This window comes from Moschus berezovskii, chromosome 1 (genome assembly GCF_049115385.1).
Source record: "Moschus berezovskii isolate FMDL1 chromosome 1, NW_MosBer_1.0, whole genome shotgun sequence".
Classification (NCBI taxonomy): Eukaryota; Metazoa; Chordata; class Mammalia; order Artiodactyla; family Moschidae; genus Moschus; species Moschus berezovskii.
In genome coordinates, this window is record NC_142460.1 from 154,397,032 (window position 1) to 154,412,995 (window position 15,964).

Below are 15,964 nucleotides of genomic sequence, written 5' to 3' on the forward strand. Positions count from 1 at the left end.
CCTGAATATCCACTAGTACAGTTCAGAGATCACAGACGTCTAGCCTAGAGGGAATACTCAGAGTCCTTGTGCAAGGACTTCAAACAAGGGAAGTTCTCTTCTTTCTCCAGTTCTCCTATTTGGGGCGTCAAAAGATCCTATTCTATTCTATGCTAGCCTGTCAAAAAACTACTCCCCAAATTCCAATTGTCTGCAACATATGACTGTCTCCTTTATGTTCTAAGGTAGATCCTTCATGCTCCCTGAAGCATATTTGTATATACTGAGCACCAGTCCCCTAAGAAAGGCTGCTGACAGCTTTATAGTTACCAATGGTTGATTATAATAAAAACAACAAAATCATTAAATAATCCTACATTAAAAGACAGGAAAGAAAAAAGAGAAGAGGGAAAACCAAAACATTTAAAAATTCTGGGTGAAAAATTTATAACTGCACATAAAACTTAATTCTGGGTAGCAAAGGCAAAGAAGCAGTTAAACAATTGTCACTGTCTGCCAAAAAGAAGCTTAATAGCTTCATCAGAAGCCATGAAACTTTCTATGTTAATTTAAAAGCCAGCAAATTCTAAAACTAGAAAAGCAGGGTCAAAAAACAATTTTTTTTCTAAATTTCAAAAAAGATATTGAGAATCCTAAGAAATTATTATTCAATCATATAAAAGTTGCCAGAGCTCTGAGGAGACAGGGAAGAATCAGGTTGTCATACACTGCTTATCTACCCAACGTGTCCTTTTATGGCAGGGTCAATGATCCTCCCAAACCTCTAAAAAGTATTCACATATTTGCTTCATATTCCACTCCCTGGTACCTTAATTTTTTTTGAGGTGCTTCATATAGTTCAAAGCATTTATTTAAAAAAAAAAAGTAGGACAGACAATACAGAAAAAAGATGGGTCTTATGATTGAGAATGAAAAGACATCTGAAACTTCATTATGAACTGCAGAAAAGGGGTTGGTAGCAAACATACCTTGGAACAGCTCCTAAAACAATGAGGTTGGCTTTCTGCTTGTTGTTTCCAATTACAGCATTTTTCATGTCTCTGAATTCAAGGAAAAGAGAAAAGGGTAAGATATGTTGAGATACTAATTTATCTTTAGTTTACAGCATCTTGGATTGTCAAGTACAGATGTCAGTGACAAAGTAAAACCCTGACGCTTCTCCACTTGGAGTGCTAAAGAGAAGGGACAGAGATAGGGCTGTGTAAACCTGGGGCTATGAAACAGGAGAGCAGCAGGGGTGGGGGCGTGAGAGATAGCTTGTGTATCAGCAAAAGACTCTGAATACAAAGAAAGCTGAGTTCTTCAGGAAAAAGGCCACCAATCCTTTGAATAAAAAGAAATACAGGCCATCTTCTCATGCAAAGCAGCCAGCCCAAGGAGTGGACCTGATCTTGTTTCAGGGATCATGATTTTACTTTCCTCTTTTTCTGACTTCCTTGGACTGAATATTTCTGTGATTCCATTTTATCTCCTTTATTGTCTGACTAGTTGTACCTCTTTGGGTTTTGTTGTTTTGTAGTGGTAGATTTACAATTTACAATATGTACCTTTTAACTTATCACAGTCTCCAAGGGATAGTGTCCTACTTCATGTGAACTATAAGAGCCTTGCAAACATACTTCCATCTTCCCATTCATTCTCTGACCTGCTGTTACACATCTTTAAACTAGCTAGAAACAACATGATATATTGTACTATTTTTTTGGGCTGCATCATGAGGTTTGCGGGATTTTAGTTTCCCCACCAGGGATTGGACCCATGACCCCTGCAGTGAAAGTACAGAGTCTTAACCACTGGACAGCCAGGGAATTTTCTATACTGTACAATTTTTGCTTAAACAGTCACTTATCTTTTTAAAGATATTAAAAAATATGAAAACATCTTTTATTTAAAATTTAAAGATATTTATTTGGCTCGTAGTTGTGGCATGTGAGACCAAGTTCCCTGAATAGGTATTAAACCGCAGCCCCCTGCGCTGGGAGCAGAGTCTTAGCCACTGGACCACTAGGGAAGTCCCAGAAAATATCTTTTATATTTCCCATTTATTCACCAGTGTTTTTTACTCTTGCTACACTCAGATCTCCATTCTCTGGGAGTGAAACTCTTTTCCACAATAAGAGTATCTCTATCAATGACCAGTTGGTTCACAAACACATGGTTGTTCTCAAAGGAGAGGCAGAGAAAAAATAAACAGCTCAAAATAAGCCCAGTACTTGGAGAAGGAAATGGCAACCGACTCCAGTTTTCTTGCCTAGAGAATCCTGTGGATGGAGGAGCCTGGTGGGCTGCAGTCCATGGGGTCGCATAGTCGGACACGACTGCAGCGACTTAGCATGCATGCATGCATTGGAGAAGGAAATGGCAACCCACTCCAGTATTCTTGCCTGGAGAATCCCAGGGACAGAGGAGCCTGGTGGGCTGCCGTGTAAGGGGTCGCACAGACTCAGACACGACTGAAGCGACTTAGCAGCAGCAGCAGCAAGATCAGTACTAATGTTTAATAAAAAAAAAAAAACTAAAGGTAATTGGTCAGTAGTGCTATCTTAATATAAAAACACTATGGTTCTCAAACCTTCTTCTTCTTGTGGAAAAAGGCATCAGAACCTCCCAGGGACATTTCAGAAGTTTATGAAGGTGTCTGGAAATTTCTGGCCATAGTTTTAAAACAGAAAGCAGTTTTTGCACAATCTTCAAGAAAACTGTACTTTTCAGTATTGTACCTGCCTTGTGAATAAAAGGGAGATTATACTTTTTATTAAAAGTTACTTCATTTGGAAAATCAAATAAGTGGCACTCATGGTAGATGGGGTCATCAATACCATACCAGTATTAGTCCACAGTTTCAGCTCTTGCTTTCATACCTCATTAAGTTTTCTAACATGATCATGCTTAAGCACTAACATATTGAAACATTATAAGTTATCTTTCTTTCATATGCCCAAATACATTCCCCTAGTTACTTGCTGAGCATCTCTCCTGACTTCTCTTTTAGGTGGCAGAGCTGTACAACATATAGAAATTTTTTGTCAACCATTAAAGTTATACTCCTGAAAAAGTTCTGTAATTAGCAAACTATGATCTCATAGAAAAACAGGATAGAAAACCAGGGGGTAGGGTTAGGGGGTGGGGGTGGAGAGGGAATTATTAAAATCAATGACTTAATGTTATTGTCAGCTTGTGTTTCCAATACCAACCAATTTCATCAGCATTAAAAACCCTGGTAACGATAATACCCCTCTCCTTAATTATCTTTTTTGATTATTACAGGAAAGTGTTGTTATGATGTGGTGGTCTGCTGAAAGCTGATCCTCCCCATAAGGTTTTGAATAGCATTTTCACAAGTCTTGAGCCAAACACTGCACTTGTTAGGCTTCTTCCTTTAGCTCAGTGCTTGAGGGCCTTCTCTCTCTCTCTCTCTAAAGATCCCTCAGATCTTCCATATGATTTATAGCAGATAAGCAGGAGTATTTTGTTTGTTTGTTTGCTCATGAGGACTAAATTGAATGAAGCTTACTATGGTTTTAACCAAGCTCTGATAATATGATTTTAAAATTCATGTAGCTTCACTGAGCAAAGCATAGTTAATGAGAGACTATACATCTAGGCTCTTGCCTCCTTTAGATGCCTGCTGTTTTCTTAGAGACTTACTTCCCAATTGTCAGCTTATAGACTCTAACCTAGCAGTCTGTCATTTTCTTTCTTCTTCTCTTCTCTTGATATGTTCTGCCTATACTAACGCAGCACATTCATGCATCCGGTAGCTTACTGAAAGTTTAGTTTTGCCAGGTGCCATTCTAGAGGCTTTCTATCATGGAATTTCTAATTCTACCATTTTCCCAGATTTCTCCCCATTCTTCCTAAACTGAGCAGAAATGAGTGTCCCTAACCTTATAAATACAACCCAAATACCTGAAACCATGCCAGAGTAAATGTTTTTATAGACAAAAGCAAACAAAACTCCTCCAAAAGCAATTTTCCAATTTCCTTACTAGTTTGCAAAATGGACATGAAGGAGGCAGCTGGTAGTTATAGAGTAACTGCAGACTAAAGAGAACACAATTAATAAAAAGTGCCAATGGGGCTTCTTTGGTGGTCCAGTGGTTGAGACTCTGCCAGCCAATACAGCAGACATGGGTTCGACCCCTGGTCTGGGAAGACTCCACATGCCATGGGGCAACCAAGCCCATGCGCCACAACTACTGAGCCTGCATGCTGCAACTACTGGAGCCTCTGCACCTAGAGCTGTGGTCAGCAACAACAGAAGCCACTGCAAAGAGAAGCCCACGCGCTACGATGAAGAGTAGTCCCCACTAGCCACAACTAGAGAAAGCCCAAGTGCAACAATGAAGACTCAGTATAGCCAAAAAATGAATAAATAAATAAATTTAAAAATAATTAAATGGACCAATGTCTAAAGAAAACAATTCTTGCTCTGGCTCTAATAAGTAAAATATTATCTATACTAAAGAAGACATGCTAATGCCCTGCAAATAAATTCTATTTAGTCATTAATATAAAAGGATACCAGAAGATCATTTCTATGAAAGAGTTAAAAACTGCAAGAGACAATAATCAACACATATACTCATTTTCAGCAGACCTAAGTACAGTGTTAGATTCAATTTCAGAGCCGGCCAAATGAAGCTTCTTTCAGTTTCCAGAGTGTAGCTATTCTTTCCCTCTCATTTCCTTATCATCTCCTCCCTTATATCATTCCTTGGCTAACTTTACTCATCTTTCAGGTCTGAGCTTATATGTCAGTGTCATCCTCCAGGAAGCATGCCCTGACAACTCCCAGGTCTGGGTAGGTATCCTTCCTAGTGCCCTTTATCATATCATACTCATTACTTTTTTCCTCTTCAGGGGCAAGAAACCAGTATAACCTGGAAATATCAGAGAAGTTACTATCAAGGGATAACAAAACATACCATACAGAAATCCATATTTTTGTAAACTAGAAACTCACAATTATAAAGATGGGAGCACAACAAAACTATGCAAGATTTATACATTGCTTTGAAGTTTACAAAGCATTCCATACCTATTATTTAATCTTCATCACAACCTTAAGTAATATTAACCCCATTTTACAGATGAGGAAGCTAAGACTCAGGTTTGGAACACTTCCCGGAGCCCCATAATAAATAACAGAGACGTTCTCAACCCATGTCTTTTATGCCAAGTGTTTTTTCCATCAGCTCCAGCATATCAGGCATTCAGAACAAACTGACTGAAAAGACAAAAGAATTCAGTAAATGTATTTCTTTTTTCTTTCAATTTATATAAAATAAAAGCCTGTCTTTTAGTCAAAGACATGCTTTTCCCAGTAGATCAAAAAAATATTATCTCATGTCCACCAATCTTTAATACTGATGGTGGGAGGGGAATGTCCTGCTTATACACTACTGAAATTCAATGATTTTTTTTTTTTTTGGCTCAGCACTGTGCAAGGTTCTATGAAGGATAAAGAAGCATCACATAATGAGATGCCTGACCTGAAGAGTTTACAATCTTTTTGAGGAGACAAAAGTAACACTATCAACTAATCACTAAGGCAGTGATGTTTTATAAACAGTGTGCTTAGAGGGTTGAGAAAAGGAGATAAGACAAGCTTAACAGGTTTTGAGGCAATGGTAGGAACTAAGATGAACTAGCCTAGGAAATGGCTAGGATTTAGATAAGTGGATGAGGAGAGCAAAAGGGATCATATTGGAAATGGAATATGGCATATTTCTGGGGTAGTAGTAGGAGCCAGGACTAAAAAGAAGATTCCCTTTAAGGTGGGAATGTTAAGCCTGGAACAAAGTTAGAAAAGTGACAGGGAGAAGAGACGAACTAAAGGGAGATGGATTAAAGAGAAATCATGTTCTTGATCAGAAAAAGGACATGAAGGAAGCAATGACAAAGGAGGATAAGCTGAATGTGAAACAAGATTGGAATGCAATAATTCTAGAATCAAGAGTGGCAACTAAATGGCTAATGTCCTTTCTTTGTGGCCCCAAGACCCCCTGTGCTTATCATTATCAGAGCATTCACTAATCAAACTGTAGAGAACTATCTCTTTAGCTCTTTGGTTCCTGCATTAGACATTCCCCAGAGCAGTGACTACATGCACAATGCACAATGCCTACCTAGCACCCGACTGGCACTCAATGTTTGTTACAGAAATTACTCCACCCAGGTATCCGGTTATATGAGACTAAGTAGCAGCCACAGAAATCATTAATAGAGAGGACATTTTAAGATGATTTTATAAGCAAAGAAAAAGTGACATATGACATGCCTTAAATGACTACTTCAAGCCTGGGTGCCTGGGTGCAGGAAACACAGGAAGCTTGGAGAATAATTCCCTTAGCAAGACAAGGATCTGTCTTGATTTTATACGTACTGAATTATCTTTTTGAGTGAACTCCGGGAGTTGGTGATGGACAGGGAGGCCTGGCGTGCTGTGATTCATGGGGTCGCGGAGAGTCGGACATGACTAAGCGACTGAACTGAACTGAACTGAATTATCTCTGAAGATAAGAATATCCAGACAGAAAAGCTAAAATGTAAGCTTTGGGGACAGTCTACTCTTTGAGGATGGGAGAAAAGGAGCCAATATTAAGATGTTACAGAAATGCATTTGTCAGGGAACATTTTCAGCTAACATCTAGCTAAAATCTTAAACTTGCCCACGAATAAGTAGACTCAAAATGTAGCCACTTTTACATGGAGGCTAATCTTTCAAATTCCTTTTTTTGCTCTTTCGGTGAATAATTTTTAGCGTGGTAGAGAAAAAGATCTTGAATATGAAAGCAACATATATAATGCCTACTAGAGCATACATGTAAACCAGAATATTATGATTTCTGATCAAAACCAAGAGAGAAAGTAAAACCACATGTTGCCATTAAAATAGTAGAAAAAGCAAAATAATAATAATTGGAATCCAGACCTGTTGGAAAAACAAAGTCTAAGTCAATCAAGTATGACCATACTTATTCCTAAAAAGTCAAAATAGCATAAATTTTAACTGAAAATCTAATTAGCATCTAAAAATAGAAAATTATCTTTAAAATCATTGAAGGCTAGAGCCAAAAACTAAAGATCAATGATGTCATTTTAATTCTGAACCAGTATGACTTTTCACTTACCTGAAAGCAGTTATTTGGAATATATACATTCATTCGTGGTCTAATTAGTGTGAAATAGCCAAAAAGTCGGAGAAGGCAATGGCAAGCCACTCCAGTACTCTTGCTTAGAAAATCGCATGGACAGAGGAGCCTGGTGGGCTGCCGTCTATGGGGTCGCACAGAGTCGGACACGACTGAAGCGACTTAGCAGCAGCAGCAGCAGCAGCCAAAAAGTACAGTAGATATGGAAAATTACAATCTCAGTATAAAGTCTGACCAATTTATGAAAACTAAATTTTCACAAGACATAAGGAAAAAATACATATTTGTGGGTAGCTACAATAAGGTAACAGGGTAAACACCTTAACAAAATTATTTGGACTTGGAAAATTACAAACATACTCACTGTTCTAACCCTGTAATAATAATTGCTATGATGTTCTTTCTGGAGAACGTAACATCCAAATATCCAAGTATAATAAGCATTTTAATACCCAACATGGTTAAGGAATGAGATTCTTCATATTCCAATTAGAATCACCATTACCGTATGTAAACTGTCAATTTTAAAAGGATTACATAAAGATGATCTATTATTCAAACTAAAGTTATTTTTAATATAAGGCTTTTTTGATTCAGCAGGCACTTGAGACTTATAGTGAACTTCAAGTCAATGCATTTATTACGCAACTACTGTATGTATAAACTGAACAAAATTAAGAATTGACAGTAATTTAGTTTATTCTTATAAACAAATTACTTTGAGGTGTATATTTTGGGAATGTAAGGAGTATCAGCTACAGTTTCGATTTGTATAAACACTAGTTCAGAAATTTGCAGCTGTATTTAACTCTGTCTTGTCAATATACGGTCACAAATCACTTTACATTCTCCAAAAATGAAAAGTGCAATGTAATAACTACACTAATAAACGCCAAAATATTTTACAGTACATTAATAAACATTTTTAATATATGTAATCATGCCAAAGAACATAAAAAATGTGTTAGAACATTATGAACATGCCAGCATACAATTAAGTGGTTTACAAATATGAAAAGATATATATACACATATGCATACAAATATTCCACTATTTTTTATGTTCAAAGTTAACATAACATACATATATAAACAGCTTAAATATCTGGACACAAAACTATGTCAATTTGTTCTAATAATGTCTGGAAAATCTTGCTACTCTTTTAACCATACTAAACTGTCTCAGGATACAAAATTTTAAACAAATAACTCTTAGGAATCACTCCATTTCATTTGGTATTAAGGTCATCTTCACTTGTGTTAACCTGTAACACCTTTAAAAGTTAAAAGTTAACTTTTAACTGTTAAGATTAACTAACAGGATATTTCTTTAGAATTATCCTAAAACTTATCCTTTATCATGAAATTTCCAAAAACCAGAGGCTTCATTTTTATGGCTGCTCATATTTTTAGCTCATGCAAGAAAATGGGAAGTGTCTATATTCTACTGAAACCAGAAAATGACGTACAGAAAAATCATTACCAAATGATTTCATCAGTACATTAAAACACTTCAGAAGACAGTTTTTAAAAACAGACACTTGGTGAAAACCACACAATTCTACAGTATCTACCACTGCCTGCCTTAGTTTATCAGAAAGAGTTTGATTATCTAGTTATCTAGTTCTCTACTTTGATTCAACTTTGAAACTATAAAGCTAGCCACATTTGCTTATACTATCTTTTGCTTTTCAACATAGGGAATATCATCAACATAAGGCCACATAGGGATACCTATTTTTTTCATGGAGAATCACTAATGTAAAAACAAGATTCAGGTGCTCTAACTTAGGTATGTCAAAAGGCACAATGTTTAAGCAGCGTTGACCTAAGATCTACAAAAATATTTCAACAGCTGTTCTTCTGCAACTATGAGATCTAACATGGTTGAGCTAACACCAGAGTAACTGCACCAAAAATATCTGTAACTGTTTTAAGTCACACACAGATCACCACACTAGTGGAAGCTCAAACAATGCAGCTTATCTGATGTACCTACTCTGTTGTAGTTGCAAAGGCTACACATTTATGACCTACACAGCTGACCTCCCTGTTCTCTCTGAGCATATCTGTCTGACTTCTATCTTACTCCACAACTACTCAGTTATGCATTTGAAACCTTGCTTTTCAGGACCTAAATCTGTTTTCAAAGCTTTAATACATCCTCGTTGGTGGTCTAGTGGTTAAGATTCGGTGTTCTCAACCTTTAATATAATAGGACCATTCAAATACATGCTAAATACTGCACTATTAACAAAAAAAAAAGTTGTTCTACAATAAATCCTCAATCATCACTAACTAGGTAAAATAGTCCTTCACAACACAGGTTATCTACAAAGTTCCCTCCGTTTACAGGTAGGGCTATGGCTCTAACTCAACTGAATAAATTAGCTACTGGTCATGATGAAAGTTATAATTCATCTTTAATTTCTTCAATTTTGTTTTTCCCACTAGTGAAAAATCAGATAAATATTGCTAGAAAAATGACAGAACTCTTATAGCTAAAGCTAGTCAATTCTTTTATGTCTTTCTCATTGGATATTTTAGATTTAAAGCAGATTACATCAGCCTCTGTTCTTTTCCTTCTCTAAAATTAGAAATCTACCTTTGGTTGTTTATGATCTGTGGCCACCTCCCTTCTACCTGCTGATTTTGGTCTAGTAATGGTCTCTGTATGAATGACTCAACTGTAGCTGTGTAATGTGTATTAAAAGAAAAGAACTGCTCAACTCTCTATTTCTAAACATCATTTTGGTTCCCTCTTTTTGTCTATCAATACTGTATTATTCTTATATTAGATAAGGTTACTTAAAAATGAATAAAACGTTAAAAATGTTCTCACTTTTCATTCTCTTGACTATGCACAATTGATTTTCAGGCAGTAACAAAGTTCAGGCAAGAATTTAGTCAGAAAAAATAATTTTTTCCCTCTGGGGTAAAGAAAGCTTTATCAAATCATACTACACACATCTCTAGAAGAACATAAGTGAAAGGACTTGGGTTGATCTGTCCATTTCAAGCTAAAAATAGATTTTAAAACTATAGGTAGTAATCACGTTTACTGGAAATGTTGTATCACTCACATTTTCTTATCTGAATCAAAAATTCTAGCATCTCTCCCTCTTCTTTCGGTGGGAATTGTTTTATCTCTTTGATATTTTTTTAAATTTTTCTTTCTTTTCTGTGAAAAGAATCATCTTACTTTTGAAGTTGTTTTAAATTAGGGCTGATAACTACTAACCACTGAAGTGCCAATTTGTGGGTATCCACAACATACCAGGTACTGAATTTTAGATTTCTGACTTAATCCTTAACAACTTGGCAAGATGGGCAGTATTACTTTCCCTTTACAGACGATAAAGTTAAGGCTCAGAGAAATGAGATAACTTGCCCAAGCATTACACTAGGAAAGGACTCTACTAGGAATATCTGAGGCAGGTATTTAACTTACAGTTGTCCAGCTTGAAAGCCCATATTCTTTCCACTCCACTATCCTTCCCTCCCCCAAAACCTTTCTTACCTTCTTAGCTGACAGCTAAGTGTCTGAGACTTCACAATTTCTTAAGAGGCACTAAGTTTATCAAACTATATGTTTTGGTTTGTAATAATACACTCTTTCCAGTGTTTTTTATTCTTTATTTATTTTATCACCTTTCAAGAAGCTATGGTATTTTGGGGGTAAATGAGAAATTTCTAACAGTGACAATTAACACTTGAATTAGCTACATATATCAAACACAACTCAAGATACAAGTCTTCCATGAAGAGTCCTTAACTGAGAAATTTAGCTTTTCTCCTAAACAACCATAGTAGCAGAAATAATGAAAACAACAACAATAATAACATCTTCTATCATTTACTGAACACTTGATGAGTTTGACATTTCCAACTGAACTGTTTATTGAGGAATCTTAAGTTGGTGATGGACAAGGAGGCCTGGCGTGCTGTGATTCATGGGGTCGCGGCGAGTCGGACACGACTGAGCGACTGAACCGAACTGAACTGAACTGAACTGAACTGAAGTGATATCTAGGGTTATCAATTGGCTTTGTATGGAGGGAGTGTTTGCTTGACTAAGAAAGCATGTCAATTTGACCTATCCCTTCAACTAATTTGTGTGTGCTCCGTTCCGTCACTCAGTCGTGTCCGACTCTATGCGACCCCGTGGACTGTAGCCTACCAGGCTTCTCCGTCCATGGGATTCTCCAGGCAAGAATACTGGAGTGGGTTACCGTTTCCTTCTTCAGGGGATCTTCCCGACCCAGGGATAGAACCCGGGTCTCCCGCATTGGGGACAGACGCTTTAACCTCTGAGCCACCAGGTACACCCAAACTGATTTAACAGATGGACTTAATACCACTTACCCTGGCAATGCCAAGCCACTCCAGTACTGTTGCCTAGAAAATCCCATGGACGGAGGAGCCTGGTAGGCTGCAGTCCATGGGGTCACTAAGAGTCAGACACGACTGAGCGACTTCACTTTCACTTTTCACTTTCATGCACTGGAGAAGGAAATGGCAACCCACTCCAGTGTTCTTGCCTGGAGAATCCCAGGGATGAGGGAGTCTAATGGGCTACCATCTATGGGGTCGCACAGAGTCAGACACGACTGAAGCGACTTAGCAGCAACTTAGCAGCACCCTGGTATTAATCAAACTAGACTTACAGGGGTTGATTAAATCATTATAAAGTCTCCTAGCCTAGTCAAGAAGATAAAGGCAAAATTAACATAATGAGAAAACAAGAAATAATATCTCCTGTCTCTGTAAACTGAGAAGACGTGAAAAGAAGGTGTCAAGTGTCCCACGTGGGTCTCCATTCAGCTCCTTCTCACCTTTCCTTCTAGCTCAGTTTGAATAGTAAAGCAGCCTTGCTTGTTTATCTTGCCTCTACTTTAGAAATAAACCACCCGCCCCCGCCCCAAGACATCCCTTATATACAAACTTTTTTTTTGGAAAGTGGGGGGTGAGCATCGAATAAGAATTAACAGTCAGTAGAAAGGTGGCTCAGAGGTTAAAGCATCTGCCTCCAATGCGGGAGACCCGGGTTCAATCCCTGGGTCGGGAAGATTCCCCTGGAGAAGGAAACGGTAACCCACTCCAGTATTCTTGCCTGGAGAATCCCATGGACGGAGAAGCCTGGTACGCTATAGTCCATGGGGTCGCAAAGAGTCGGACACGACTGAGCGACAGAACAGAACAGAAACTTCCATAAACAAAGCATCCTAGCCGTGCCAAAGTTGAGCAGGAGTTAAGCTAAAGATGCTATCTTGCTGATAACACTAACAGGGTAAGAAGAAGAAAGGGACAAATGAGTGCCTCACTGCTATCCCAAATGTATCTCATCCTGATATTTTTGGGGTCCTCCTTCCCCAGGACACAGCTCACTCCTATGGGTGCTCTGTGTTTCCCAACCCAATGAGTTGTCTTAGGCTAGACCTTCAATGTGAGAAATCTAGGTTTGATTCCTGGGATGGGAAGAATCTCTGGAGAAGGGAAAGGCTACCTACTTCAGTATTCTGGCCTGGAGAATTCCATGGACTACATAGTCCATGGGGTCACAAAGAGTCAGACACGACTGAGTGACTCATTTTCACTTTTTTCTTTCTTAGAAGTAGTGTGATAAGAGCATAAAAACCTGCTCTTAGGAGAGATAATTCTTTCAATCATTTGCAATCTTACTGCACTTGTACCACTTAATTATTTTTACGTATAATCACCTCAGACATGTTGCTTAAAAACGTTTCCTCTCATTAAACATGAGGCAATTCTGGAGAAAAGAAGAACATTAAGGTTATCAAGAGTTTACTTAAATTTTCTAATGACTGCTTTCTAAATCCTGATATTTAAAACATCACTAGGAAACCCAAACCTTAGAGACCATCAATGAGTTAACCAAAAACAAAACAAAACCACCTCTAACCCCAAAGACCTATTCTCCCAGCCTTTTCAAATGATAAAACATCACCAGTTTTACTTTCTTGCTTTTGCTGGATATTAAAGTAACAAAAGCCTTCTCCAAACATTTTAAAAAATGTAAAGCAAGTATTCTACAAAAAAATGAAGCTAACCATGTTTGTTAACTACCCAACAGACAATTCTTTCCAGTATCATATTAAAGTCATGAATGTCAAGGGGTCTTTCCAAAACAGAAAAGTTATAACCCTGCATTTTCAGAATTATAATACTTAACAGATTCAAACATAAAACAAACAAGATTTTTTGATAGACTCTTAAATACATACTACTTACATGACACCTTGTAGAACTTTCTGGGGATCAGGGTCAAATAGCCTGTCAACATAGTGGCGACTGCTAGCTGTTACTTCCTAGAAAGTGGGGGAAAAATTATGACATCTGAAGCCATGCAAATCACAAATTCACAGTATCACCTATAACAACAAACAGCTATATAATCTAACTTAAAGCAGAAGCATTCAAATTTTTATATATACTTATCATATTAAATCAATCTGAGAAAATCTTGTGACAAGATAAAAAATAAGATGAGCAAGAAAGAGATACCCAGTTCTTACTAACATAACTAGACAGTGGAATCTTTGTAGTGAGCACTGCAAGCTTTGCCAACAGAACTGGGCCTAAGTATTAAGAAGCAAGCTAAGTTTCTTAATTAAGTGCTGGATGCCACCTACATATGAAAAAAGATAGGAATGTTGTTTCTGTTTATATCCACTAAAGGGAGGGAAAATCTGATCTCAGCAAGGAAAAATGGGAAAGGACTTCATGAACAGTTTATGAAGGGTAGTCTCAGTGCAAGAGGAAGACCCTCAGAGTGACACAGAGGAGCTCTACTGCTAAGAAGCAGATATATGTAAAAAATAAAAACTAATATAAAGGAGTTGTCACACTTTCTGTGAGGAAAAAAAAAATTAAAACTTAGGGTGATTTATCAGGTCCAAAAGAGTTACCCAGTCTGAATTGGCTAAAGCTGACCAGAAGATGGAGGAATTAGAATATGAAGAACAAGGGAGACACTTACCTCCTTTTATTTGTATTTTGGAGTTTGCTCTATTATGTTATTTCCTGTAATAGTTATTTGGGGGTATACGTAATGCTTAACATTATTTAAAACAAAGAACATATGTTTAAGAACCAGAAAGAAAGAACTTTTATCCTTTGCTTTTTCTTTCTGATGCCTGCTGGAATATGCTGCTCATATACTATCAACCATTAGCAATAAACTTTTATAGAGAGGAAGAAATACTTTTCCAGTTTACCCAGAATCCCTGATCAGAAGAGAGTTAACTGCCAAGACACAGTGTCAGCTTAAAATTCTGAGTCTCCGAAAATAAATCTGGAAAAAATTTCAGACAATATAGTTAAGCTAAAAATCAAAGTGTATTTTCATATTATGGGTTTGCAAGAAAAATATCCTTGTAGACAACGCAAATACCTATTTTTAATACATACTCCATTTATAAAGAACAAACTGGCAGCAAATAAGACAAACTGATGAAAATTCTTATGCCTAATAGATAACATAAAGTACTTGCTAATGGGTCTGGTTTCCTCAAAATAATATACCCAAGAGCAAAATCCAGGATAAAACTGAAAAGCATTCCCATAATACAGATATGTCTTCTCACTTCATCTGAGCATATGTGCTGTCCTGGCTTTCCAACAATGCTAAGTCCGTCTGAGAACTTCAGACTCTCAAGATTCCCTGCTATGTAAGGACTGATCTTTGATTTTACTGTTTGTCTCCACACAGTCTTCCACAGCACTATACTGCTTGCCTCTCAATGTGGTTTTTAAAAAGGTACTTGGGTTTAAAACCTATATTTTAAATAACAAATTCTCCCATTAACAGCAAGCCTACTTCTCTGTACTACTTCTCCGTACATTCATTTAATAAGCACTGCCTATCTATTAATAAGATATGCAAGGTACAGAGGAAAGCATTAAAGTTAAAAAAAAAAAGTAAAGCACAGTCTCTCCCCTCAAGAATTCATACTCTATTGTAACTATCTTTACATGTTTATATTCCCTATTAGAATATAAAACAGAAGTATACACAAATAAAGGTAGCACTTAGGAGAGTATTAATAAACTGGGAGAATCAGTGAAGACTTCTCAGAGGAGTTGGTTTTAGAAGATGAGTAAGAGTGCACAAGAATAGATAAGCAAAGAATCAGGGTCACAACCACAGCCATAAGGCAAGTGAAGCCAACACACAAATACCATCAGCAAGGATACCAGTTGCTGGCACTGAAAAAGAAGGGTGGAGGGTAGAAAAATAACTGCAGACTATAAAGTACAGAAGGTTAACTAATATGTAGCCAATAATTGAAATGTTACACTACCTTTGGGTCAAAGTTCTATGCTAGGTGCCAAAGAGATACAAGAGAAAGTTAAGGAAGAATTGTATAGAGCTTACATCTATAAAGGGGTCAGTCATATGTACAAAAATGGATCCTCTGAACTGCCTACATAGTAGCAAGCTGAGAGGATACAGTCGGTTGTTCAAAGTGATTTACTCTATGATTCTGCTTAACATATTAATTGAGTTGTTTGTATGGGACATTTCTCATATTTCACTGTTTTCCTTTGTAGATCAAGCCATCTTTCCACTTTCAGCCCTCTTCTCTTGTCTTTCAAAGGCAGCCTGGAGGGACTCCCCCGGTGGTCCACTGGCTAAGACTCTTGAGCTCTCTTAATGCTGGGATCCTGAGTTTGGTCCCTGGTTGGGGGACTAGATCCCACATGCCACAACTAAGACCCTGCACAGCCAAATAAATAAATAAAAATAAATATTTATAAAAAAAGAAGGCAGCCTGAAAATAAAA

At 37.3% G+C, this 15,964-nt stretch overlaps 1 protein-coding gene across 4 annotated transcripts in view; it reads right to left on the reverse strand.

Annotated features, from left to right (window-relative positions):
- Positions 1-15,964, reverse strand: part of ARMC8 (armadillo repeat containing 8) — a 104,321-nt gene that overhangs the window by 63,404 nt on the left and 24,953 nt on the right. For 2 of the 4 annotated variants that reach the window (XM_055413032.2, XM_055413050.2), the window contains exons 2-3: positions 13,410-13,486; positions 969-1,040 (exon numbers count right to left, since the gene is read on the reverse strand). In XM_055413032.2, coding sequence (XP_055269007.1) covers positions 969-1,040; positions 13,410-13,486 — 149 coding nt within the window. Of the gene's footprint in view, positions 1-968; positions 1,041-12,877; positions 12,928-13,409; positions 13,487-15,964 lie in introns of those variants that run through there. The other 2 variants (XM_055413062.2, XM_055413056.2) reach the window with 2 other exon arrangements.